The sequence below is a fragment of the Chiloscyllium plagiosum genome, unplaced genomic scaffold, assembly GCF_037043375.1.
Source record: "Chiloscyllium plagiosum isolate Xiang-an unplaced genomic scaffold, Cpla_swu_hap1 HiC_scaffold_22, whole genome shotgun sequence".
In the NCBI taxonomy this organism is placed as follows: Eukaryota; Metazoa; Chordata; class Chondrichthyes; order Orectolobiformes; family Hemiscylliidae; genus Chiloscyllium; species Chiloscyllium plagiosum.
The window spans coordinates 15006234-15033588 of NW_028270160.1; the positions used below are offsets into that span (position 1 = coordinate 15006234).

Here is a 27355-nt window from a genome sequence, read left to right on the forward strand (position 1 = left end):
CCTCATGTAATAAATACACCTTAGGATATTTTGGTCACTGTAACAAAATAAATGTCTAAGCTCCTGTTGACACCAACTGCAAATGGACAAACTGGAAAATCTTTAGAAACGTGGCATACATTCGATCAAAAAGCGAGGCCTCACATAACATTTGGAGATCGATTAAGATGGAGATTGACAGCTATTTGTTTGATAAGGGGATCAAAGGTTTGGTGGGCAGATGGGAGTTCAGGAATGGAGCAGACATGATCATATAGAATGGGGGAACAAGCTCAAGAGGCTGAATGGCTTCCTCCAGCTTCTCAGTGCAACTCTGACCCAAATTGGGACCAGGATCAGATAGTAAGTAAGAGGCCTTTGTGATTTCAATACTTAAGCACTGCTCTTCATTGCATATTCATATACGAAGTTGTAAGAAAAAAATAAACAACCTCAACTATATTTAATAGGGAGAATTAAACGGTGGGAAACATGATCAGTAATTGAACATCTTCAAACAACAATATCAAAGGGTTATAAAACAACAAACAGAAACTCTGCAGGTCTGGCAGCATCTATGAAGAGAGAATTATGAGTCTAATGTTTCTTTATTGGAACTGAAGAGCTATTTCGGACACAAAATGTTAACTGTTCTTCCTCTCCACAGATGCTGCTAGACCTGTTAGGTTTTTCCAGCACATTGTTTTTATATCAGATCCCCAGCATCCACAGTGTACTGTTTTCATATTACTGCCAAAGGGTTCATATTTTAGAAGCCTCTTTCGTTTTTCTCCCACCCAGCACAAGCACGCTGATCTCTGACTCAACAGGCTGAGGGCTCAAGTCCCATGCCAGGAATGTAAGTGCAAATTCCAGGCTGATATTTCGGTTCAGTACTGAGGGGATAGCTGCATCGTCGTTAACTTTCAAACGAGACATCAAAACCAAGCTGTACGCAAATGATCACGTGACCACCATTTTGTGGGGGGAAAAATGGCAGAATTCTCCCAGGGTACTGCATAATGTTTATCACTCGATCATGATGTTGTTGCTGGTGTGGGGCCTTATTGTATACCAATAGCTGCCACATTTCCTAATGTTAGTACACTACAAAAACACCTTAATAACTACAATACACTGGGATACCTGAAAGGTGATATACAAATGCGAAGTATCCTTTAACACAAGTGCATAGTTTGTATAGGTGTCCACTGTCATAAAGTAGTAAAAATATTTATATCTTATAGAGCCAGTGGTGTTGCCTATTGAATACAGGAAGACTGTAAAATACAGAGTATTAATAGAATAATTCCCAATCTGTCAGTTAAATAATGGCAGTCTTCCTCACTACATCGAACTGAACTGTACAAGAGGACACAGACAAGATAATGGAATTCGACACCTGACAGATTAAACTTATTCCAGAGCGATGTGAAGGGATACAGTTTTGGCAGGAAAAGTGAAGAGAGGCAACTGAAAAATAAAGGTCACAATTCTAAAGTGGATGCAAGAGCGGGAACACGTGTATAAGTTGTTTAAAGGTTGTAGGGCTGGTAGAGCAAGTGGTTAATTAGGTCTGAGGAAGGGTCACTCAATCCAAAACAATAACTGAGTTCTCTCCACAGATGCTGTCAGACCAGCTGAGCTTTTCCAGCAATTTCTTTTTTTGTTTCTGATTTATAGCATCCACATGTTTTGTTTTTTTGTTTTCATCGGTTATTCAGGTCGACTGGGCTTTACATACAGGTATAAAGAACAAAAACAAATAGTTATGATGAGTATTGATAAAACATGAACTCAATCTAGTGTCCAATTACATGCACCATACTTTAGAAAGGATGTCAAGCAATTCGAATGGTTGCCAACAAAAATCAGGAAAATGGTCAAAGAGAGAATGGGACAGTTTGGAGAAACTACAATTGTTGCATTGGTGGAGAAAAGGTCAAGAGAAAACTTCAACATGTTAAGGAATTTAGGCAGGGTAGGTGGAGAGAAACCATTCCCATTAGAAGGGTTGAGAAATAGGGGACATGATTTAAGGCAAAAAAACCAGAGGAAGGTAGGAAAATAAAACATTTTCATGCAGTGAGTGGTTAGGATCTAGAATGGTCTGTCTTTCAGGGTAGCAGAGGCTCTTTAAAATGGGCTTTTGAAAGACAAATCAATAATTATTAAGAAGATAAAACAATTGCCGGGCTAGGAGAAAGGGCAGGGTGTGAGACCAGCTGAGTTGTTTTTGCGAGAGGCATCATGAACAAGAAGCATTCCTTTTGTGCTGCAACCATTCAACAATTCTATTAGCTACCCTGAAAGCTGAATATTCACATTAATTTTAATCATGTCAATAAATACAGTTTAAATTTCCTTTCTTTTGTACTTGCATTTCATCTCAAAATGAATAACAGTAAAATAATGTAATTCAGACTGTGGTGTCAGCTGTCACAGCTGGGCTGAGAGCCAGTAAGCCTCCCACAAGGGTGCACATTTTCACCAACACAATTTAGAGAGCTTGATTTGTATTTATCAAGGTGAAGGGTGTCAGTGCTGGTGAGCAGAATATACCATAAGCATTGTCAGCAGTAAGCACTCATGGGGCAGGTATAGCTCAAATTGTAAGCAGAGTTTGAATCTATGCAGAATCTGAAATATTGTATCTGATGGGACACAAAGGGAGATTTACTATGCATCCAACTGTGCACTGTACCCTCCTGGGAGTGTTTCTGGTGACAATGTAGAGTGACATTTACTCTGTATCTAACTCCGTGCTGTACCTGTCCTGGGAATGTTTGATGAGGACAGTGCAGAGGGAGCTTTGCACCGTACCTAACCAATAGCATAGCTTGCTTGAGAATGATACATACCAATACACGTTTCTGTAAATAAAAAATGCTGCCTTTCACAATCCTGATATCTCTTCTTCTGATGAGCAAACATCTCACCAAAGTATTTGAAAGAAGTCAATGCTCATGTTACTTTAATCAACCATTAAACTGAGTATTCTCATTATCTGGGCAATCCTACCATTACCTAGAGATATGCAACAAGACCCAGAAACAACTTGCGCCAGTAAAAATGCAACATACCGAGTAACATGAAAGACAAAACTCTTCTCTTACAGAAGCTGATACCAGTAATCAGCAGTTTCTGTTCACTTAGAGTCACAGAGATGTACAGCACAGAAACAGACCCTTCAGTCCAAATAGTCCATGCTGACCAGATATCCCAATCTAATCTAGTCCCAATTGCCAGCAACCAGCCCATATCCCTCTAAACCCTTCCTATTCATATACCCATTCAGATGCCTTTCAAATGCTGTAATTGGACCAGGCTCCATCACTTTCTCTGGCAGCTCATTTCATAGACACAGCACCTTCTGTGTGAAAAAGCTGTCCCTTAGGTCTCTTTTATATCTTTCCCCTCTTGCCCTAAACCTATGCCCTCAGAGGGAAATTTCAATGAGATTGCACGTTGAAATAGAATTCCAACGGGAGAAGCATGGATTGAGATGTAGATTTACAATGTATGATTTCAAAGGAGCGCTCTGCTTCAGAAACACCAGCCTCACTGAATTTTTCTTTTCCATACTGATACTGCTATGATGGAGCAGTATACCGGATATGCCTCAGCATAATTCTGAAGTTTCCTGCTACCTAGTCCCTCTTGGATTCTGAATATTGCATTCTCTTTGCTCTACTTCACTTTGAATATCTCATTCTCAATAGCTCAGTCTTCTTCATTCTCAATACTGTATTCTTTTAATATTTGTCATTCTTGGAATATAATCTTCACCACACCTACATCGGACATGCCTTACTTTTAATATCCCATTTTACATAATCTTCCTCACTCTGAATTTTCAGTCTCAGATGCTCTTTCCCATTCTTTTTCATTGTACCCAGCTTCTTCCACTGAATAAATGATGGTGCAAACTCTAATTTCAGTCACCTTGCAATCATCAATAAATTAAGTGAAGGAGGCTATATGTTATTAATCATTAATTACACCAATAATAAGCAGCTCACCATTAGCATCACCACTTGGCTTCAGACATCATCACACCCATAATCCAGACACAGGCCCAAGAGCTGAATGCCAGAGGAGAGGCAACAATAGCTATCCTTGACTGCAATGTAACAAATAACTGCACATGGCACCAAGGACTTCCAGTAAACATTGTATCAGTGGAATTGGAAGGGAAATCCCATTAGATGGGGTGACAACTAACACAATAAAGAATGGTCACAGTCATTGAAAGCAAAACATCACAGTCTGACAACATCATAGTGCAAATGCCTGTGAGCTTCAGCTGCTTCAACAATGATCTCCATCTGTCATGAAGAGTCTTTCAATGAAGTCCTTGAGTATTTTTAAGGTGAGGTGGATAGCCTCTTGTTAAGCAAAGGGATCAAAGATTTTAGTGGGAAGGTGGGAATGGGGATTTAAGAATATAATCAAGATCTTGCCGAATGGCAGAGCGGAACTGAGGGGCTGTGTGATGATATCTGTTCCCAGATCACATGTTATTACCCATCCCTAATTGCCGAGAGGGTAGTTAAGAGGCAACTGCACTGCTGTGGGTGTGCAGTCACATGTTGACCCAGGTAAAGAAACAGATATCTACTAAAGGACATTAATGTGTACATGGTTGCTAACAGACCAGCTTTTTATTCCAGATCTTCTACTGATTTCAAATTTCACTATATGCCATGGGGGTTTCAAACCCATGTCCCCAGAACAATAACATGGGGGTCTGGATTACCAGTCAAGTGACATTACTACTACGAACTGCAGCAAGTCAGAAGACTGACAAAGTTTGCCAGCAAAATGGATGAACAGAATACCTTTCCAAACTAAACGTGTTTTCATGATTTAAGACCTGCAGTTAGGAATTATAATTGATCTATTAAAAAATGAAGACATTTACAGAAATGAATGTACAATCTGAGTAGGCTTGAAACGAGTGAATTAAAACTGCTCTTAATGATATGTGGGAGCATTAATACCATCTCAGGCAGTCTTTACTGACTCCTGCAGAATCCAGCAGATTTATCACTCCCTAAGCACAAGGATAATTTCAGACTTTGTTTCTAACACATTAATTATGACAGTTTAACATGAGGTGTGAGAGATTCATCACAGTTTTTACAATATTCATGCATAGTCCTGGCCTTAAAAGGAAGTAAAGATAGATTTCAGAACCAGTTTTAAAGGCATCATCTCAATGGATGAATTTCATCTATAAATTATCAAAATTTAACTTAGTTTTCTTTAAATAAGTGCTCCAATCGGGGAAATTAATGCCAATCTAACTTTTAATTAATTTCTTTCTTCTTCTATCACAATGTTGTGTCTTCCCCATTCCCACAGTGTTACCTCTGGTGCTTGTTCTTTGCCCCCTCCTTTTTCTGATCTACATACTGCCCCTTGGTGATATCATTTGAATATCTCGACACTTCTCTACCATTTGCTTTGTTTATTTCTTCATTCGTGGGATGTAGGCATCACTGATTGGGCAGTATTTATTACCCATTCCTAATTACCCTGGAACTGAGTGGCTTTCTAGGCTATAGTTGTGGGTCTCATGTCACACATAAGCTAGCAAGTATAGCAGATGTCCTTCCCTAAAAGGACATTAAAGGATCATTTACTTGTCTGACATCCAGTACTGCTATGACCAAAATCCACTGTCTACACATTGGGAAAATTTGAAGCCATTCTCTTTTAGCCCTGCCACAAACTTGGTTTGGCATCAGACTTCATCCCACTCCATGAGGCTGAAAAGACCATTTGCAATGCTGATGCAAGATTTGACTCTGGTACAAAATTCTGCGATATATTCAGTTATCAACAAGACTGCTTATTTCCATATCCATAACATCATCCAAGGCTGCCTCACCTCAGCTCAGCTCATTTGCTTCTGAAAACTTTCCCCCTGCTTTCTACCTCTACACTCTACTATTCAAATACACTTTGGACCGGCCTCCATCATCCTTGAACTTGATGTCAGCTAAAACTCTGCTTCTGTTCACCCATCACCATGCAGTTAAATAACTTCTCAGTTTTTAAATTTATGCTCCCGCTTTCAAATCTGTCCATGGTGCCATCAGTCCCCATCTCTGCGATCTCCTCCATTCCTGGAGCACAACAAGCTATCGATAAACACCACACTCTGGTCTCAAGTCTCAACAATTTTAACCACTCCACTATTGGTGGCCACACATTCTTTATATGCTTCTTGAAATCTACCTCTTTAATCATTCTTTTGGTTATCTACTCTAATATCACCTTATATAGCATGTGTAAGTTTTTTTTTAGTAATGTTGCCAAGTATCACCAGGGATTTTGCTATGGTCAAGGTGTTAAGTGATGCAGGCCGTTGTTAATGACCCTTCTAGCTGAAGATACTTCCAGGGTCAGCCGCTGATGTGCTGCAGCGCAGGAGGAAGCCAGTTGGTCAATCATGGACATGCACTGGCTCTCCAAATAAGCAGTTCATTCCTCTGCCTTCTCCCATAACCTTTGCATTTTTCTTTTTCAGATAACAAGCTTATTCACTTTTGACTGTTGTGGTATATTGCAGTCTTTCTAGTTTGCTCTGCCTTTCAGCAAAATTGTGGTTCAGCTCCCCACTCATATGGTTTGAAAATCTATTTCAGTCATGGTTACACTAAACTCATTCCAATGCCCTGTATATGTGTAATAGTTCATCTGGACAGCTGATCATCTCACGTTTGCTTCTTTTATCAATGACCTTAAATTCTCTGTCCCCTGGGTAACAACCCTACACCACTGGAAACAGTTTAGAATGTCAGGTGGACAAACACAAGGGTAAAAGAAACTAATACCAACATAGTTGCAGGAAGGAACCTCAGGGTCCAGCTGCTTTAAGTAAAGCACAGATTGAATCAGGCTAATAATCTAATACAGCAGCTCATTTCGATTACAGAATGTGTAAATTGATGGAGAGAAGACAATAGATCTATGGTCAATGTGTGGCTAAACTGAACATACTTTCCTTGCTGACCTCTTCAATCTATCAGCTGCTTCTTGCTTAAATTTGCAATCAGGTGGTTTAGAGTGATAAAGGTGTACAAAGCAGAAGCAAACCCTTTGACCAGGATGCAGTCACTGCTCCTTTGAATCTTCCTGTCAGATGGTAACTGGGCCTCAGTGAGTTATAGAATCATACAGCACAGAAGAGACCTTGCAGCCCATTGACTCAACCACCTGGCTAATCTTATAAATTTACTCATTTATGCCCTTGTCTCTGTTTCAGAGGTTGGTGGTTTCAAACCTACTCCAGAGACTTGAACCCATAATTGATTCTTGCACTGCAGTGTATTACTGAAGGGTGCTGCACTTTCAGTGGTTCTGCCTTTCAGATGATACAGTGTTTACCCTGTAAATTATTTCACAGCTGGGATTCCACAAAAAGAGCAGGGGCATTTTCCTGGATCAGTGTCCTGGACAATTATTATCTCTTATCCAACTACAAAATGGATCAACTGGTCACTGCTGGTTTTGGAAGCTTGCTGGGTCCAGATTGATTGCTTGATTATCATGTTAAAGGAATGATCACATTTCAAGAGCATTTTATTAGCTGTGAAGCATTTGGAAATATACCTGAGGTCATGCAAAGTTCTATAGAAATACAATATTTACTCCTTTGGTCTTCTAGCTCCCTGCGTTTGAATCACAATCCACCAAACCATCTGTAACTTAAACTCATTTGACCCCAGGACCTCAAACCTGTGGAACTTTTCATCTCCTGCTTTTAAAGGCTTTCAAAACCTAAATCGGGGTTCATCATTTTCTCGTCTGAAGTTTGATGCTAATCTTTGACAACAACCCTTCACCCTGTCTTTAGCATTTCCCAATAAAACAAAATCTATTTAACCGTACAAAGTAATTTTGCCCTCGTGCTGCAGTTCAGCCACTGACGCCTGTTCTGTTTAACACACTGGAGTCAGGCTGATTGTTTTTGAGAGTATGACGTGGCAGTCACAGCCAAGACTTCATGGGTCAAGCCGTTGCTGGAGAGAGCTGTTTCCATGGCTACGTGGTCTTAGATTTAAAGCGGTTTTAAAGTAAAGCACAAGTGATAAAATCGATGACACAGCCACTTGTCTACACACACAACACCCTTAATGCTAGAATCTCCAGCAGTGGTACAATGTGGGCCAAAATAGTGAACACAAAGCACTTTAAAAATAGATCAGAAGAGACATAAAAGCAGTTAGGGAGAATCAGAACAATACACTGCATGCAGATCCCATTCTTCAGTACTGATCTCACAAAACTGCTTCGAATCATTAAAAGAGTTGATAGGGCTGATAGGCAGAATCTATTTGCTTAATCAGAACCATGAGAAATACTCTTCAAATTAAACAGTCACTCCAATATTGATGAAAACAAGACATATTTGTAAAGCTTTTCAGCCTATGCTTCCTACTCTTAAAATTAGAACTACGTTGTTGTGACTTGAGGTCTGGAAACACCTCTTCACACAGAGGGTAGTGGAAATCTGGAATCTCTTACTCCCCAGACACCTTTGAGGGGAAGCTCAACTGAAATTATTAGATTTTTCTGGTTTTACTTCTTTCTGGGCATTATTCCTTTTTGATTAAGGTCTGCAAAGTCATGAATAGCTGGAGAGAGTAGATAGGGTGAACCTGTTTCCGCTTGTAAAAGAAACAAGAATGAGGGGGATTGATTTAAACTGATGTGCAAATGATACAAGGTGATATAACAAAAAGGACTGTTAAGGTATAGAATATATTGCCTGAAATTGTAGAGGAGGCAGATTCAGTTAAGGCATTCAAGAGGGCATTGGGTGGTTTCTGGATATAGTGTGCAGGGATAAAGGGTAAAATCAATAGATTTGTACTAGATAATAAAGCCAGTGCAGATACAAGGGCCGAATGTCCACCATCATAATTCTGTGATTATTAATGGATGATGGAACTAAGGAGGTTGGATGGAGATTAAACTCGGATCAGCCACGATCAGTGGTGGAACAGAATCACAAATGATCAAGCGAATTGTTCTGTTACTATCTTCCATCCCGACACTTCTCTCCTGAGTTCTCACACTGGATCAGTAAGGTCATTGACTATTGAGAGCACCGGACAGAGTGATCTAAGTAACATTGGGTAGTTTCCCTTACAGTGAAATATCAGGGATGTTTGAGACAATGAATGATTTATTTACAGAGGTGGAACTAATTTTGAAAAGAAATAAAGTTAAGTAATATTCTATCCAGTTGTTTTTTTTTCTCTCTTGTTTTTTTCAATTCCTTTAAAGTGCTTGTGCTTCCTTAGCGCAAGTGGTTGCCATGACGTTTGTCTGTTGCTAGACAATGTGGGTATGATAATGCTGTAAGCACATTAATGGCCAACAAGTATTGAGGCAGCTTTCTTTTATTTACTATACATTCCAACATACAATTCCAACTGATGAATAAGATGACCAGAGTCTTTGGGTGCCAAAGTGCACTTTAAGCTTATACTCAGCATCCAAGTCAACTCCTCATTCTTCCAATGCTAAATGCATGTTTAGGGCTATAGATGGTATAAATGTACACAAATGGGGAAATATGTTGTCTACAACAGCAGATCAGAGGAATCCTGCAGCAAAAAAACTCACCTCCTGACCCTCAAAGCATGTTGAGACACAAGCCAGGACTGAGATGGAATACTCCCCACTTTCTTGATGAATGCAGCTCCAACAATATTCAAGGAGCTTGACACCATCCAGAATAAAGCAGCCTACTTAATTGGCACCTCATCCAAACACATTCATTCATTCCTGCACTGTATATCATCATACATTGCAAAAATCCTCCAAAGCTCCTTAGACAGCACCTCCCAAACTCAACAATTACTATTAAGGACAAGGGTAGCAGATACATGGCAACATGCCACCTGTAAGTCCCTCTCCAAGCCACTTACCATCCTGACCTGGAAGTATATCACTGTCCCTTCAATGTCGCTGGGTCAAGATCCTGGAATGCATTCTACAACAGCACTGTGTGTTCACTTGAAGCAAAATGTTCTGCAGCAGTTCAAGAAAGCAGTTTCTCAAGGACAACTGGGGATGGGCATTATGTGCTAGCTCGGCCAGTGAATGAATACAAATTATCGTATGTTTGAGGCTTGAAGGTTTGGGTAGCTTGAATTAATCATCTGTCTCAGGATTATTAAGCAAAACCTGTGCTTAGTGGCATGCTGCCACTGGGGGAGATTCACGTTCCAGAATCAAATCCACTTCCTGATTCATGTCTCCAATGAAATAATTCACACCATGATATCAGCCAAGAATCAATGCAACGTACATATTGCCTCCATGCCAGAAGGTTATAGATTCAAGTCATGGTTTCCTCCCACAATCCAAAAATGTGCAGATTAGGTGAATTGGCCATGCTAAATTGCCGAGTGTTCATGGATTTGTAGGTTAGAGCTAAATGTAGAATAGTAGGGTAAGGGTGGATTACTCTTTGGAGGGTTGGTCTGGACTTGTTAGGCCAAATGGGCTGTTTCCACACTGTTAGGCTTTTAAGGCTGACACCTCCACATAGTGCTGATAGATGATGCATTGTCAGAGGTGTCGTTGTCCAGGTGAGACTTTGAACCGGTCCATTCAGGTGGAGTATAAGAGAGCCTGCAACCAACAAATGGTCAATATTCCTCTCTTAATGATCATCTCTAAAACTGACAGCCTCGTCATTACTGTTGTAAGAGCTTGGTGTGCTCAAGCTTACTTGGTGTTTCTTTTATCACATCAGTGACTACATTTGAAGAAGTATTTTGTTGTAAAGCCCTTGCTTTATACAAGATCAAGCTCAGCTGTGACTCCACTCCCACTAGAGTTCATTAAATTTTCCAACACTACAGAATTCACTAAGGCTCATTCTAAAGCCACAACATCTATAGCCTAGAAGGACAAAAGCAACAGATGCACAGGGATACCATCACTTGCAAGTTCTCCTCTAAACCAGACAACATTCTGCCTTGGAAATATATCATTGTTCCTTCAGTGTGACCGGGTTAGACCTATTTCTCAAGGGCCATTTGGGATGAGCAATGACAATGTTCACATCCAAAGAAGGGTTAAACATTTGAACATGGCCAGTTGGCCGTCGGTCTGAAGGGAGGCTATAGACTGTGGTAACATACCACAGGAAAAATCACGGTCAGCAGAGCAGGAGACAGAATATTTGGAAAAGATATTTCATTAAAAATAAAAGTGCTAAGAAATTAGAAATACATAATATCCAACAAAGACCACAAAAGAATCTCAAATGCTAAAAACTGGACACATTTTATGACGAAGTGCAACTTCCCACAAATTTCTTCATGAACCCAGTGCAGTTTGCTGCTGGACTTGAAATGTCCCAGGGACAATCAACACTGCCAATCCAAGCAAGAACAAACCACTTGCCCTGATTTAACCTTTGCACAGTCAGTAGCTGAAACAAGATAAAAATGGAAAAGGTTTACATGTTCACCGACAAAGGCCAGAACTGAAGCTTGCAATAAAACTCCAACTGTGACTTTTAAAGGATGTCCTTTTAAACCTTCCTATCTGAAACACTGAATGCCTATTGACTCAGAGATGAAATGGAAGCAGCTTTTGTAGAGTCAGAGTCATACGGCATGGAAATTCTTTGAAAGGATTGCTCTGTCTATTTCAGTCACGAGGAAAAACAAATGATATGAACATCAAGAGGCAGCTAGCATTTCAATCCATGCTGTTCCCTTTAAACTTTAAAAAAACTGCAAATGGTAATAAGATTTGAAATGGATAGAAAACAGCATTTGATGCATTACCCATAGAAACGTTTTGACTCTTGCAGCTGTCCTTGCCACATCTGTGTTGCTGGGAGGAGGGAAAGGAAGTTGGAGGGATGGAGAAGGGTTACAGAGGAGTGAGGAGAGGGAGGAATGGCAGAGGACAGGGATGGTCATTTTTCATTTGCGATTCTCTAAACAATTCCTTAAGGTGTGTGCACGTGGATTTTGGGTGAGGATAACATTCGTGATTCCTCAGACACTGAATAAATAATAAAAAAAAGTTACTGTATTTTCAGTGTTGCTTTGCTCAGTTGGCTGGATTGCTGATTTGTGATGCAGATTGATGCCAAGAATGTGGGGTCAATTTCTGCACCAGCTGAGGTTACCATGAAGGTCCCTGTACATTGCCTGAGGTGGGTGACACTCAAGTTAAACCACCACCAGTCATCTCTCTCTAACGAGAGAGCAAGCTCTATGGTCTGCTGGGACTGTGGCGATTCTAATTTTACCTTGGCTGAGGAGTTGTTTGGCTCAGAAACTGGTGAATTGTGGACTGATGAAACCAAACTGCTGCAAACGTCAAAGCATGAATACAAACTGAGTCAAAAGTATATAAAAATGCCAGCAATACTTACCTGATCTTCTGAGAGTTGAGAGATATGATTAACTGCTGCATATGATTCTATTTTAGGATTAAAATGGTTGATAATCGCTCTGAAACAGAAAATGCCAAAGTTTTCAATTGTATAAACACTGCAATAAATATTCATAAATATAAAATAGTTCTGTGGTGGTATTTAAAAAATAAATTCACAAATGGGATTATTTTTGCTTTTAGATTATGAAGTCGCACACTGTATAATCTTCGATGCTATTCTGGTGACAGGTTCATGAAAAGACTCCAGTGATTCTTGGCATTATAATTAAAAGAAACAGGAAAATAATATTTACAGCTCACATACAAGATTCCTCATTGAGCAATGCAAGATCACTTCTGCATTGCAACAACAACCATATTTTTAGAGTACTTCATTAAGTCCAAGGGGTTTGGGACAGTGGACAGGAGAAAATGAGAGAAATGGTGGCGAGGAGTAAAGGGAAACAGAACAATACTGGGTTTAGTGAAAAACATAACAGGGAACTCAAAATCAGCAAAGGCCAGAGTAGCATTTATATAGCACCGTTCACCACAAGATGTCCCAAAGAACTTTACAACCAATGAAGTACTTTTGAAATACAGTCACTGCTGTCATACAGGAAAATGTAGCAGTCAGTTTGAATGTAGCGAGCTCCCATAAACAGGAATCCAGTAACAGCTCGATAATCCAGTTCTGTGATATTAGTCAAGGGATAAATATTGGCTGGGCCACAAGGGAAATCAAAATAGTGCTATTGGATCATTTATATCCATCTGAGCGGTCAGACTGAATTGCACTGTAACATCTCATCCGAAAATAGTACCTCTAACAATGCAGCATTTCCTCTGTACTGAACTAGGAGTTTAAGTCTGGATTTCCTTTTAAAACATGGAGTGGGAAATAAAGCCACAATCTTCTAACTCGGGGCAAGATAGTGCTACTCACTGAGTTACAGCTGACAAGTTGATGGGATCAAGAACAAAAGAGGGAAGTGTGCAATCTTAAGAATTAACCACAGGTACATGTACTAAGCTTTCTGTTCCATACTTATAAATATGTCTTGAACATCAATATTCAGTACTATTTCACCATTGGTTTTCAACCTCATTAACGAAAACTATCTGCTCTGACCAGCAAAGGTACAATCATCAATAGTGTGCTGCACACTCATACACACAGCACTCCACTACTAGTAGAAATCTTCTGTAGCTACATCGCCACCATGCCCCACCTTTTCCCCCACTACATCAATGACTTTAACGGCACTACCTCGTGCTCCCACAAAGAGGTTGAACAGTTCATCAACTTCACTAATATCTTTCACCCGGACCTCAAATTCACCTGGACTATCTCTGACACCTCCCTCCCCTTCCTGTACCTCTCCATCACCATCTCCCGCGACCGACTAAGCATGGGCATCGACTACAAACCTATGGACTTCCACAGCTACCTCGACTACACTTCCTCCCACCCCTGCCTCCTGTCAAAATGCAATTCATTACTCCCAACTCCTCTACCACATCTATTCCCAGGATGACCAATTCCACCACAGAAAATCCCAGACGGCCTCCTTCTTCAAAGACTGCAATTTCCCCTCCCACGTGGTCGACAATACCCTCCATTTCCTGCTCTTCCACCCTTGAAATCCACCCCTCCCAATGCAACAAGGACAGAATCCCGCCCCTTCCTCCAGTCCTTACCTTCCACGCCACCAACCTCCGTATACATCGCATCATCCTCCGCCACTTCCGTCACGTACGAACAGACCCCACAACCATAGATATGTTTCCCTCCCCACCCCTATCAGCATTTCGGAGAGCCCATTCCCTCCGCGACTCCCTTGTCAGATCCATGCCCCTACCAGCTCACACCCCATTCCCGGAACCTTCCCCTGCCACTGCAAGAAGTAAAAAACCTGTGACTACACCTCCCCCCTCACCTCCGTCCAACGCCCCAAAGGATCCTTCCACATCTGACAGAAATTTACCTGCACCTCCACACACTTCATCTACTGTATCCATTGCACCTGATATGGTCTCCTTTACATCAGGGAGACAGGACGTCAACTTGCGGATCATTTCAGAAAACATCTTTGGGACACGCACCAACCAACTCCACTGGCCTGTGGCTGAACACTTTAACTCTCCCTCCCATTTCCCCCAACAAGGACATGCAGGTCCTGGACCTCCTCCAGTGTCAAACCCTTACCACCCAACGCTTGGAGGAAGAATGCCTCATCTTCCACTTTGGGATCCTGCAACCACACTGGATTAATGTGGATTTCACCAGTTTCCTCATTTCCCTCCCCCACCTTATCTCAATCCCAAGCCTCCAACTTGGATCCACCCTCTTGACCTGTCCATCGTCTTTTCCATCTATCCTCTCCACCCTCCTCTCTGACTTATCACCTTCTCCCCCATCTTCATCGAACTATTGCATTCTCAGCGACCATCCCTCAAGCCCTACCCCATTTCCATTTATCGCTCAATCCCCCGGCCCACAAACCTCATTCCTGATGAAGGGATCATGCCCAAAACGTCGATTTCCCTCCTGTTCCTTGGATGCTCTCTGACCTGCTTTGCTTTTCCAGCACCACACTCTCAACTCAGCTACTGGTGCCCTCTCAATGGGATTGTAAAATCTCTAGAGGTGGGAATGACCTCTGAGGTGCTGCACACCTCTCCAGGCATAATTTCACCACCGTTGGCCTCTTACCTGCCCTCGATCTCTTCATAGGCAACTGCCACCGCGACATTGACCGCCTCAACCTGTCCACCCTCGCAACATGCAGCCCTCCACTCCGTCCGCGCCAACCCCAACCTCACTATCAAACCGGCAGACAGTGGTAGTTTGGCTCACCGATCTTTACATTGCTGAGGCTAAACGCCAGCTCGCGGACACCTCCTCCTACTGCCCCCTTGACCATGACCCCACTCCCACCACCAAACTATCATCTCCCAGACCATCCATAACCTCATCACCTCAGGAGATCTCGCATCCACCGCCTCCAACCTCATAGTCCCACAACCCTGCACCGCCCGTTTCTACCTCCTGCCCAAAATCCACAAACCTGACTGCCCCGGCCAACCCATTGTCTCAGCCTGCTCCTGCCCCACTGGACTCATCTCTGCATACCTCGACACGGTCCTGTCCCCCTTAGTCCAAGAACCCCCCAACTATGTTTGGGACACCACCTCTTCCATGATTTTCACCTCCCCGGCCCCCAATGCCTTATCTTCACCATGGACATCCAGTCCCTAAACACCTCCATCCCCTATCACGAAGGCCTCAAAGCCCTCCGCTTCTTCCTTTCCTGCCGACCCAATCAGTACCCTTCCACTGACACCCTCCTTCGACTGACTGAACTGGTCCTCACTCTGAACAACTTCTCTTTCCAATCCTCCCACTTCCCCCAAACCAAAGGAGTAGCCATGGGCACCCGCATGGGCCCCAGATATGCCTGCCTCTTCGTCGGATATGTGGAAGAGTCCATCTTCCACAGCTACACTGGCACCAATCCCCACCTTTTCCTCTACATCGATGACTGTATCGGCGCTACCTCGTGCTCCCACGAGGAGGTTGAACAGTTCATCCACATTACTAACACTTTCCACCCCGACCTCAAATTTACCTGGACCGTCTCAGACTCCTCCCTCCCTTCCTAGACCTCTCCATTTCTATCTCGGGCGACCGACTCAACACGGACATTTACTATAAACTGACCGACTCCAACAGCTACCTAGATTATATCTCCTCCTACCCTGCCCCCTGTAAAAATGCCATCCCATATTCCCAATTCCTTCGCCTTTGCCGCATCTGCTCCCAGGAAGACCAATTCCAATACCGAACAACCCAGGTGGCCTCCTTCTTCAAAGACCGCAATTTCCCCTCAGACGTGGTTGACGATGCTCTCCACCGCATCTCCTCCACTTCCCGTTCCTCTGCCCTTGAACTCCGCCACCAGGACAGAACCCCACTGGTCCTCACCTACCACCCCACCAACCTCCAGATACATCGTATCATCCTTCGTCATTTCCGCCACCTCCAGACAGACCCCACTACCAAGGATATATTTCCCTCCCCTTCCCTATCAGCGTTCCGGAAAGACCACTCCCTCCAAGACTCCCTCGTCAGGTCCACACCCCCCACCAACCCAACCTCCACTCCCGGCACCTTCCCCTGCAACTGCAAGAAATGCAAAACTTGCGCCCACACCTCCCCCCTCACTTCCCTCCAAGGTCCCAAGGGATCCTTCCATATCTGTCACAAATTCACCTGCTCCTCTTCACACATCATTTACTGCATCTGCTGCACCCAATGTGGCCTCCTCTACATTGGGGAGACAGGCCGCCTACTTGCAGAACGTTTCAGAGAACACCTCTGGGACATCCGCACCAATCAATCCAACCGCCCCGTGGTGGAACACTTTAACTCCCCCTCCCATTCCACCAAGGACATGCAAGTCCTTGGCCTCCTCCATCGCCAGACCATGGCAACACGCCGCCTGGAGGAAGAGCGCCTCATCTTCCGCCAAGGAACCCTCCAACCACAAGGAATGAATGCAGATTTCTCCAGCTTCATTTCCCCTCCCCCCCACCTTATCTCAGTTCCAACCCTCAGACTCAGCACTGCCTTCTTGACCTGCAATCTTCTTCTCGATCTCTCCGCCCCACCCCCTCTCCAGCCTATCACCCTCACCTTAACCTCCGTCCACCTATCGTATTCCCAACACCCCTCCCCCAAGTCCCCCCTCCCTACCTTTTATCTTAGCCTGCTTGGCACACCTTCCTCATTCCTGAAGAAGGGCTTATGTCCGAAACGTCAATTCTCCTACTTCTTGGATGCTGCCTGACCTGCTGCGCTTTTGCAGCAACACATTTTTCAGCTCTGATCTCCAGCATCTGCAGTCCTCACTTTCTCATAATTTCACCACCATCCGTCGGGTGCACTGCAAAGTTGTCGTGCTAACCTCTGTGCCTTCTATGCCAAATGCACAGAAACACAAACTCAAAAAAACCTATCCCAGAACACGCATGCCCACTTGTGAACTACACTGCCTGCTGTCTAAGTTTTCATAGTTAAAAGGAGTCAGAGCCAGATGGGTGCATTAAAACCAGACCAATTTCTGAAGAAAAGCTGAATTTGTCACAAGAGACAGCAGGTCACAAGGCTGGTAACTCGCTGAGCAGATAAAACTGCAGGATTCAGCCACAAAGTCATGATTCAAAGACAAAACAAATGGGGCCCACATAATTACAGGATGTTGTGCAAGATGGTTTACATCGTGTGGTCTATTGTTTACAAAGGATTGTTTTGTAGGGTAAACTTTCACTGTGCAGCAGTTGGACACAAGACCCAACCTTATTCATTTATTTATTCATTCATTCACAAGTTGTAAGTGTAATTGGCAAGGACAGCATTTATTGTCCGTCCCCAGTTGTTCTTGAGAAGGTGATGGCGAGCCACCTCCTAGAACTGCTATAGTCTATGCAATATATTTACATGCACAGTGCTAGGAGGGAAGCAGTTAGTCAATGACAACATAATTCCAAGTCAGGATGCTGGAAGGTAGCTTGCAAATGGCAAACCATTTGAACTGTCAGATCTTACGTATGAACAAAAAAGGAATTTGCATTTAGATTTAAAGTTTTCACTATCAGATGTTCTAGAGCAAACAGTGAATTTTTATTCTACAAAGTTAATGTTTCAAGCCTGTTGAACAGTCATTATTTTGAAACTTTCACAGTTTCTCTCTTCACAGAAGCTGTCTGATCTGTTGAATATTTATAACATTTTCTGTTTTACTGACCACAGAAGTTGTGTCACCTGGCTAGTCATCTGCTATTTGGGGAGTTTGTTGAGAACAATTGGCTGTTATGGCTCCCTACATGAAAACAGCATCTTTAAAAGTAGTTCACCACACTGACTGACATACTCTGCTTTTCAATGTCAGATTTCTAGCATCCAATTTCTTTCATTCTTGTGTTCCAATTTTGGTAAAATTGATTTGGAGCAATATGCTGGTCAGGACACTGGAGAGAACACTCTTCCTTTACATCTAGCAGATTCTCACTGTCAGTCAGACAAGATGTGGACCTGGATCTGAAGTTCTGTCTGAGAATCATGTTTCCAACATTGCAACTCTCACTGAAGTGTCATCCCAGGATTGGCGTTTGAACCAATGATCTTTCTCTCGCAGAAGAGAGAGAACTTCAAGCTAACCATAACTGGTGCTTAAGGCATTTATTGCTTCGCAGAATTAAGACTTATTTGGTTTCCAAACCCACTCCAATTTCCTCCCTTCCAGCCTTAAACATACTGATCTAGCAGAGTAACAATTCCACTCAGCAAAAGGTCACAAGCACTTTGAATGCTCGTCATCCATGCATTCAGTGGAAGGTATAATAAGAATTTCCACACACTGTTTGAGCTTGTATGAACTAGATAACATTCTATTTTCAGAGATCTCATTCAGGCCCCTCTCCTATTTGCACAAAACATCCTTCAAGCCTATCTTTCTCCAAAAATACATCTACATTGCACTTTCAGCCTATTTAGATTGTCTGTTCCAGTGCATTCACTGGAAATTTACCACAAAACAAAACCTATTCCTCAACTCTTACTCTTAACTTAATATTTTAGCTAAGAATCAAAAGGTGACCATTTAGCCCCTTGAAAGCCAAAGGATCAGGCAGAGGATGTTCAACCCTTTGAGAAACACGGGAAAAGGAGAAGACAATTCATCCTGAGCATGGGTACCACAACAACAGCAGTCAGCATGAACACTGCGACTGCACCAATCTAATCTGGTATGCATTGGTAGTATACCCTTTATCATAAATCTCCTCACTGAAGATAGAGCAAGCCAGTGCGTTTAAGGAATTCGAGGAGATTAATCAAAGTCTTGGCAGCTTAACTAATCTATCTCAGTTATTGACAAACTGTCAGGATCCTTAAGTGAAATGTATGCTTTCGTTTTTCCCCAAAAGATTTAGTGAAGTAACGAGCATTTCTTTTTGGTAAATTTTGTACTAATTCAGGAGAAATAATTTCTCATTCAGGGCACCCAACTTCAGCTGCTAGGACAACTACAACATATGTTAGATACACAGTAAAGCTTTCTCTACACTGTCCTCATCAAACATTCCCGGGTGATGTATAGCATAGGGATAATAATACAGTAAAGCTCCTTCTACTCTGTACCCATTAAACACACATCTGTCCACATTCCATAAATTTTCAAACATTAGTAAATCCTGACAGTACAGCAAGGTAAGCATGGGCTAGAGATGGCCAGATGCATATTGTGCTGATTGGGCAGAAGGCACACAGCCATAGTGATGGAATTAAAATGGACTTTATGACACTTGTCTGGCCATCAGCCAGCGGAACTAGAAGAAAAAACTGGGAACAGCCCTGAACAAAACACTCTGCCACCTCGCACCAAATACTCAACTCATTTCAGTTGTTGCTGCACGTACTGCAGTTTGACAAACACATCAGTAATTCTTCAGCCCACAGAGTGGGAATGAGGATTGATAGCAGGGGAAACTGTGAAACAAATTCTATGATAACATCTAGGCAGGTGTGCAGAATAGTATAGAGTTCAGACAAGTCACTGATCAAACAAAGGTGGACAAAACAAAGATTAATAGCAGGCAATGGTAAAGATATGAAATCAAATGGAACTACATTAACACTAAACAATCCATTTACTCTGGTTGGTAACACCACAAAGGCTTTTCAGTAGAGAGGCATCCATATCAGATCTATTTGTGAATTATTCCAATTCTGTTCTGTAGTCAATGGCGCTACGACTACCTCATTTATTATCTCAATACAGAACAACTAATGAGGGTGAACCTGCAACAGCTATAAATAGCATCTCCAAGTGAGCATCACTTTTTATAAGACATAATTGGTCGCTTTGCTTTACGTGAGTGAAATCTATAATACAGTTACACTACAGGAGCATGAAGAACAATACATAAATCATGTCAATGGAATGAAGTGCCAGAGGACAGAGATTAAAATGGATCAAACATAGATATTAATAAAAAAGCAAATGTAGATATTAAGGTGCATGGAACATGGTTTGCAAGAGGTTTGAAGCTTCTGGGTCTGGGAGTACGCAGCTTTGCAATGTGAACAATGGAGGTTGCCATATACACTTTAACAGCTTGGACTGTAAATCGCAAATCACATTCAGTATATACACAATTCCAAATAAATTTGAAAATGAAGCTAAGAACCAAATTAGTTTCAATTGAATATTGTTATGAAGTTACTAGCAACATTAAATAATTAAAAGCCATACAGACAAAATTTAATTTTGTTATTGACTCAACCTAATCATTAAGTCACTGGCCGAATTTCAAGGATCCATATATTGAATTAAATTTTAGCAATTAATGAGCTGATGGCTGAACTTAAATCCTCAAATGTGTTTCTTTTTAACTTGAGTTGATGTCCTAAACAGAGAAACTGTTTTCCACACCTGCAGAGTAATATTTATTGAATAAATCATTTGTGGATGATCAAGGGGATTGCAAAGATTTTAACTATTCTAGCATGATACATTCTGACTGGTTTTATTGGGTCATTCACTTATTGGGATTCAGCAGCTGAAACATGGCAGAAATCTCTACCACATAGATTTAGGAACACCACTACCTGCAAGTTCCCCTCCAAGACACACACCAACCTGGCTTGCAAGCATATCACCATTCCTTCACTGTTGCTGAGTCAAAACCCCACCTCAGCAGCACAATGGGTGAAGCTACACTCCACTGACTGTAGCAGTTCAAGAAGGCAATTCACCATAACTTTCTCCAGGGCAATTAGAGACAAATGATAAATGTTAGATTTGTCAGTGATGCCTACATCCTATGAATGAAAGGAATAAGAATGTAATGGGGAGTTCCAACCACATCATGAACCCCACAGTGTTAGGAAACACATTACCTGTGGGTGAGTAGTTAGTTTTCTCATCTAAGAGTCAGAAGGTCATAAGTTAAGTTTCATTTCCAAGACCTGAGTACCAATGCATCTGAAGCTTCCAGTGCCAGTGCTGAAGGGGTGCTGCAGTGTTATAGCTGCTATCTTTTAAATAAGAAGCTAAAGTGAGGACATGTCTGCTGTCTCAAGTGGACATGCAAAATCCTACTGGCCAACATTTATCATTTTGGATCTTGCTGTGTGCAAATTGCTTCCTATATTATAACAGTAACCGCCCTTCAAAAACCACACTATAGGATGTCGCAAAGTATATTACAGCCCAACCTCATGAAAAGCATTGTAGAAATGGAAATTTGATTTATAACTCCCCTATATTTTATACAATAAATTCACCATGTTCACGTAATACATCTCGTGTGTTAATGGGCTTCTAAACCACACAAGTGATACAGCTTTCGTGTCACAATGTCCTCAATATGGGATGGATCAACCAAAGAAACAAGAGTGAAAGTGATCCCCACTTACACTAAGCTATGGTGATCTATTCTCAAGACAAAGTTCTTCATTTGCATGTGCCCCTTACCTGACGTTGATCAGTGCATGGGTCACTTTGCTCGCTGGCTCCTTCCACTGACCACTGTTTGTTGAAAGCCGCAAAACTGTAATGGAGCAAAAGTAAAGGTCACCAACACTCATTTCAAACTCATCTCCAATGACTTTTACATTGACTTTCCTGAACAAAAACTTGCATCTGGTATATGCCCAGTGACAACCTACCTTTATGTATGGCCTTTGCAGAGGCACAAGGCAAAAATATTGGATGTGGAATTGAAGAGAGATTTAGGACAGATGGTCAGAGCTTTCAGAGGTACTTTAAGGAGACTTTTGTAAACAAATGGGAAAAACAGGAGGAGTTTGGAGGGAGAATTCTAAGAGAGGTCTAAGTGGCTGAAAGGGTGATGAACAGTGGGGTAAAGCAAAAAGAGTCTACAGACGATGCTTTTAAATACAATAGAAAGGGTCTGTGAGCCCATAACTTTGCCCAGTCCCTCAGTGGTTAGCACTACTGCCTCACAGCGCCAGTGACCTGGGCTTGATTCCACCCCGTCTGTATGAGTTTCTTCCAGGTGCTCCGGTTTCCTTCCACAGTTCAAAGACGTGCAGGTTAGGTGGATTGGCAATACTAAATTGTCCATAATCTCCAAGGATGTGCAGGCTAGGTTGAAATGCAGGGTTATAGTGATATGGTAGGAGGTGGGTTTGGGTGGGATGCTCTTCAGAGGATCAGTGTGGACTTGATGGGCCAAATGGTCTGCTTGCACATTGTAGGGATTCTATACTTTCCTCAGATTATCCAAAGTGAATTTGCTGAGCACACAATCGAAGCTGACACATTAGCAGAGGTACTTTCTTTTGGATTCGGGAATGAATTGAGCTGCCACAGCACTGATTGAAAAAGAGCAGGGAATTCTCCAAGGTGAGCTGGAATCAATGTTTATCCCTGAATCAACATCACCCAAAGAAAAATAATTTAATCATTAACACAATACTGTTGGTGGAACACATTACTGCTGCATATTCTACATTATTGCAGCACCTACACTTCATAAAGTACTTGACTGTCTGTGAACCATTGAGACATACTGGGGACGTGAAATTAATGACAGAACTTCAAGTCTTCCTTTTAACTCAGTTTAAAATAAAAACAAACTCACCCATTGAATACAAGTTATCAAAGACTTGGTGCATTCGAATGATCTCGTAGTAAAGTTCATCATAACTACTTGGTGTGGGGAGGAAAGTGTCACCATATGTAATAAACACGTTGAATAAATTCACAACCTACAACAAAGAAGAGTCATTGCTCAATTAGTCTGTCACAATTGTCAGAGGATAGCAGAAAAGGCAAACACTTCACCCAAGGAGCAGTCCTGTCCTGCCCAGCCTCTGAGGTGTGAGTCAGTGTGAGCTCTTCAGAGACATTCTGTACTGCCTCATCAGGTACAGGGTTCTGAATTCACTTCAGCTGCAATCATCTTCATTCAACCAGTCCCAAATGTTCACGCATTCAAGTTGTAATTATTAACAGACAAATGGGAGAAAAAAAATCTTGGATAAAAGGCTTAAATTCAAAGGATAAGTCAGAGACCAGTTTGTACTCTCAAGTTAGAGGGTTCTGTGGAAATCCAATTGAGGAGTTTAAGATCATTAAAGGAATTGATAATACAGATGAAGAGGAATTATTCTGTTTGGAGGAGCACAGAACAAAGGGGAAGAATCTTAAAGGTTAAAGCTAGGTCATTCAAGGGTGAGGTCACAAATCTGGGACTTACACGCCAAAGTGATGTTACATCTATTGTTTGATGAGGGCAGAGCAGTAGACGTTGTTTACTTGGATTTTAGTAAAACCTCAACATGGTTCCACATGGTAGACTAATTAGTAAAGTTAGGTCACATGAGATTCAGAGTGAGCTTGCCAATTGGATACATAATTGGCTTAATGGCAGGGCACAAACAGAGGTGGTGTAGATTGTTTCTCAGACTGCAGGCCTGTAACCAGCGGTGTTCCAGAAGAATTCGTTCTGGATCCTCTGTTGTTTGTCATTTATATAAATGATGTGGGTGAGGATATAGAAAGCATGGGTAGTAAGTTTGTGGACGACACCAAAACTGGTGGCATAGTAGACAATGAAGAAAGTTTTCTAAGAATACAAAGTGATCTTGATTAAAATGGGTCAACATGCTGAAAAATGGCAGATGGAGTTCAATCTTGCAAAATGCGAGGTACTGCACTTTGGTATATCAAACAAGGATAGGGCTTATTCAATTAATGCTAGGGCCTTGGGTACTGCTGTAGAACAGAGGGACGTAGGGGTGCAGGTACATAATTCTTTGATGCTTGCATCACACATAGACAGGGTGATTAAAAAGGTGTTTGGCATGCTTGCTTTCATTACTCATCCCTTTATGTATAGGAATTGGGATGTCATGTTGAGGTTGTACAGGACATTGGTGAGGCCTCTTCTGGAATACTATGTCCAGTTCTGGTTGGCCGGTTATCAGAAGGATATTAGCCAGAGAAAGTTCAGAAGAGATTTACCTGGATGTTGCCAGGTATGGAAGGTTTGAGTTCTAAAGAAAGACTGGTTAGGCTGGGAGGAGAGGAGGTTGAGTGGTGATCTAATAGTTTATAAAATAATAAGGGGATAGAGTTAGTGGTAGTTGTCTTTTCCCTAGGATGGGGGACTTCAAGACTAGGGGGCACATCTTTAAGATGAGAGAGATTTAAAAAAGACATGAGGGGTAAATGTTTTAAACAGAGGGTAGTTCATGAATGGAATAAACTTCCCAAGAGAGTGATGTATGTGGGTAAAAATACAATGTTTTAAAAGACATTGGATAAGTACATGAATAGGAAAGGTTTGGAGGGATATGGGCCAGGAGCAGGGAGGTAAGACTAGTTTAGTTTGGTATAACATTCAGCATTGGACCTTTGGACCAAAGGTTTCCATGCTAGATTTAGATTTAGATTCCCTATAGTGTGGAAACAGGCCCTTCGGCCCAACAAGTCCACGTTGACCCTCCAAAGTATACTCCACCAAGACCTATTTCCCTTTGACTAATGCACATAACTCTATGGGTAATTTAGCATGGCCAGTCCAGCTGACTTGCACATCTTTGAACTGTGGGAGGAAACCAGAGGACCCAGAGGAAACCCACACAGACACGGGGAGAATGTACAAACTCCACACAGACAGTCGCCCAAGGCTGGAATCGAACCCAGGTCCCTGGCACTGCAAGGCTACAGTGCTAACCATTGAGCCACTGTGTTGTATGATTCTATGATCTAATAGAAAATTTTAAAATGTATATGAAGGTATTTTCATTTGGCATTAAAAGGTTTGGAACCAAGGCAGGTATACAACACTCGGATACAGATTAACCCCGATCTAATTGAATGGCTTTTCCTGTTCATCTATGTGCTTCTATAACGCCAGCAATAACCCAGCTTAAAAGGACTGAAATATAGTATACAGTGTAACTTCACGAGTGCATTAAGCCTTTGTCTGCTGACATCCAGTAATAATTTTGTGGCTCTGATCAAAAAATATCCTGCATGGAACAGCCTACCAGGGAGGAATATTGTATGAGGTGCTGGTTAAAGTTGGCTCATTGGACAGGATTTGCATATTGGGTAGAGATTGAGGGAAACTGACGGGGGGGAATCTGAGGGTTTGAGGTCAATAAAAAATTTACAGATTTGCCAGTGCTGGTGGCTTTTCCCTCTCCCTTAACATTCTACGTCAACTGTCCATGTGACTTCATGTGCCCTGTTGCTAGGTTTTTGTTGCTAGGCAACTCTGAAAAGCAATCCGTCACTTGTAAAAATCCTCCTTTCTGCTGCAATCTGCAAACTTTAACATTTCATTTACTGCAGTAGTTGTTCTTTTATCATAAATACATACCACAAGCTGCAGGATTTCTGCAGCCAAGTTCAAGGAAAGGTCTGCAGGTTGTCCGATTAGAAATATTGCTCCTGTTCGCCAAACCTTCTGCTTATTCATTCTGAAGCCAAATCAGTATCCATTTGTATCATCTGCCTTGATCCCAAAAGCTTTCACTGTAGCCAAGAACTTAAGCAAGAATCTGTGCTCTCATGGAATTTTTCCACCAATCAGTCCATCAGACAATGACTGGGCTGCACTAGTTCAGTCACAAAGTGACAGGTCCACACTATTGAGGGGTCAAGTCAGTCACACAGTGACATGGCCACATTATTGAAGGGTCGGTCAGTCACACAGTGACAGGCCCACATTATTGAAGGGTCAGTCAGTCTCACAGTGACAGCCCGCATTATTGAAGAGTCAGTCAGTCACAGTGACAGGGCCACACTATTGAAGGGTCTGTCAGTCACACAGTGACAGGGCCACACTATTGAAGGGTCAGTCAGTCACACAGTGACAGGGCCGCATTATTGAAGGGTCAGTCAGTCACACAGTGACAGGGCCACATTATTGAGGGGTCAGTCAGTCATACAGTGACAGGGCCACACTATCAAGGGGTTAGTCAGTTACACAGTTTTATATATAACAGTAAACATTAAAGCATTCTGGCGCTGTTCATCAAAAATGGTTTGACCGACTTCACAGTTACGCAGAGTTTTACATCAAACAGTCTTCCTATCATCTAGGGACAACTGAGAGACTCTTGAGCAAACACAAAATGTTAACAAAATGTATACTGACAACTAATGACTCACCATTAAGGCCAAAGCAAAGATGTTGTATTTCCCCAAGAGCACAGTCTCATTCGACATCAGGAATTTCAACAGATTGATCAGAGCTGGAATCACAGGAAGCACACAGTAAGAAAAGTATTAATACAAAAATAAACAACTTTTATTAAATTTCTCTTCAACTCCTTTGCTATGGTATGTGCTGTAATGTTAGGAAATAGATTAATTTCATAACACTAGACGAAGAGGGATTTCTAACTGAAGCTCTCCCTGGTTCAACACAAAGCTATATTACCTATTTCTGTTCCCTGGTCAAGACTAGCTAAATGTCAAAGACTGGTTAAATAGAGTTAAGATCCTCTAGCAAGCAGTTAGCCAATTGCCCAATAAATAAAGCATAAGGGGTTTGCACAATTTCCTCCAGAATTGACAGCAATTTGCCTAATCTGGAATCTGTTCCTTTTCAATGTGGTACTAACATTGTCCTAATGGACATTCACTGTAACAAGCTAATCACTGGTACACACACTCCTCAAATTTGGCAAATGCATGTGGAACCTTATCTCAATCAGAATAGGAATCACAAAGAGGAAATTATACATGAACTGGCCAGAGCATCAATCAACCTGGAGTAAAACCTTATGGAGCAAGCACTGGAGAAACCCAGCAGGTCTGCCAGCATCTGTGGAGATAAATAATTCCAGTCTAATGGAATCTGAAGTAACTGCGTTATTTCTGAGCACCGCACTTCA

General features: G+C 42.0%; 1 protein-coding gene across 1 annotated transcript in view; it reads right to left on the minus strand.

Annotated features, from left to right (window-relative positions):
• Positions 1-27355, minus strand: part of armh3 (armadillo like helical domain containing 3) — a 152537-nt gene that overhangs the window by 21106 nt on the left and 104076 nt on the right. The window contains exons 21-24 of the mRNA XM_043712942.2: positions 26628-26710; positions 23083-23209; positions 21951-22026; positions 12407-12485 (exon numbers count right to left, since the gene is read on the minus strand). Coding sequence (XP_043568877.2) covers positions 12407-12485; positions 21951-22026; positions 23083-23209; positions 26628-26710 — 365 coding nt within the window. The remainder of the gene's footprint in view (positions 1-12406; positions 12486-21950; positions 22027-23082; positions 23210-26627; positions 26711-27355) is intronic.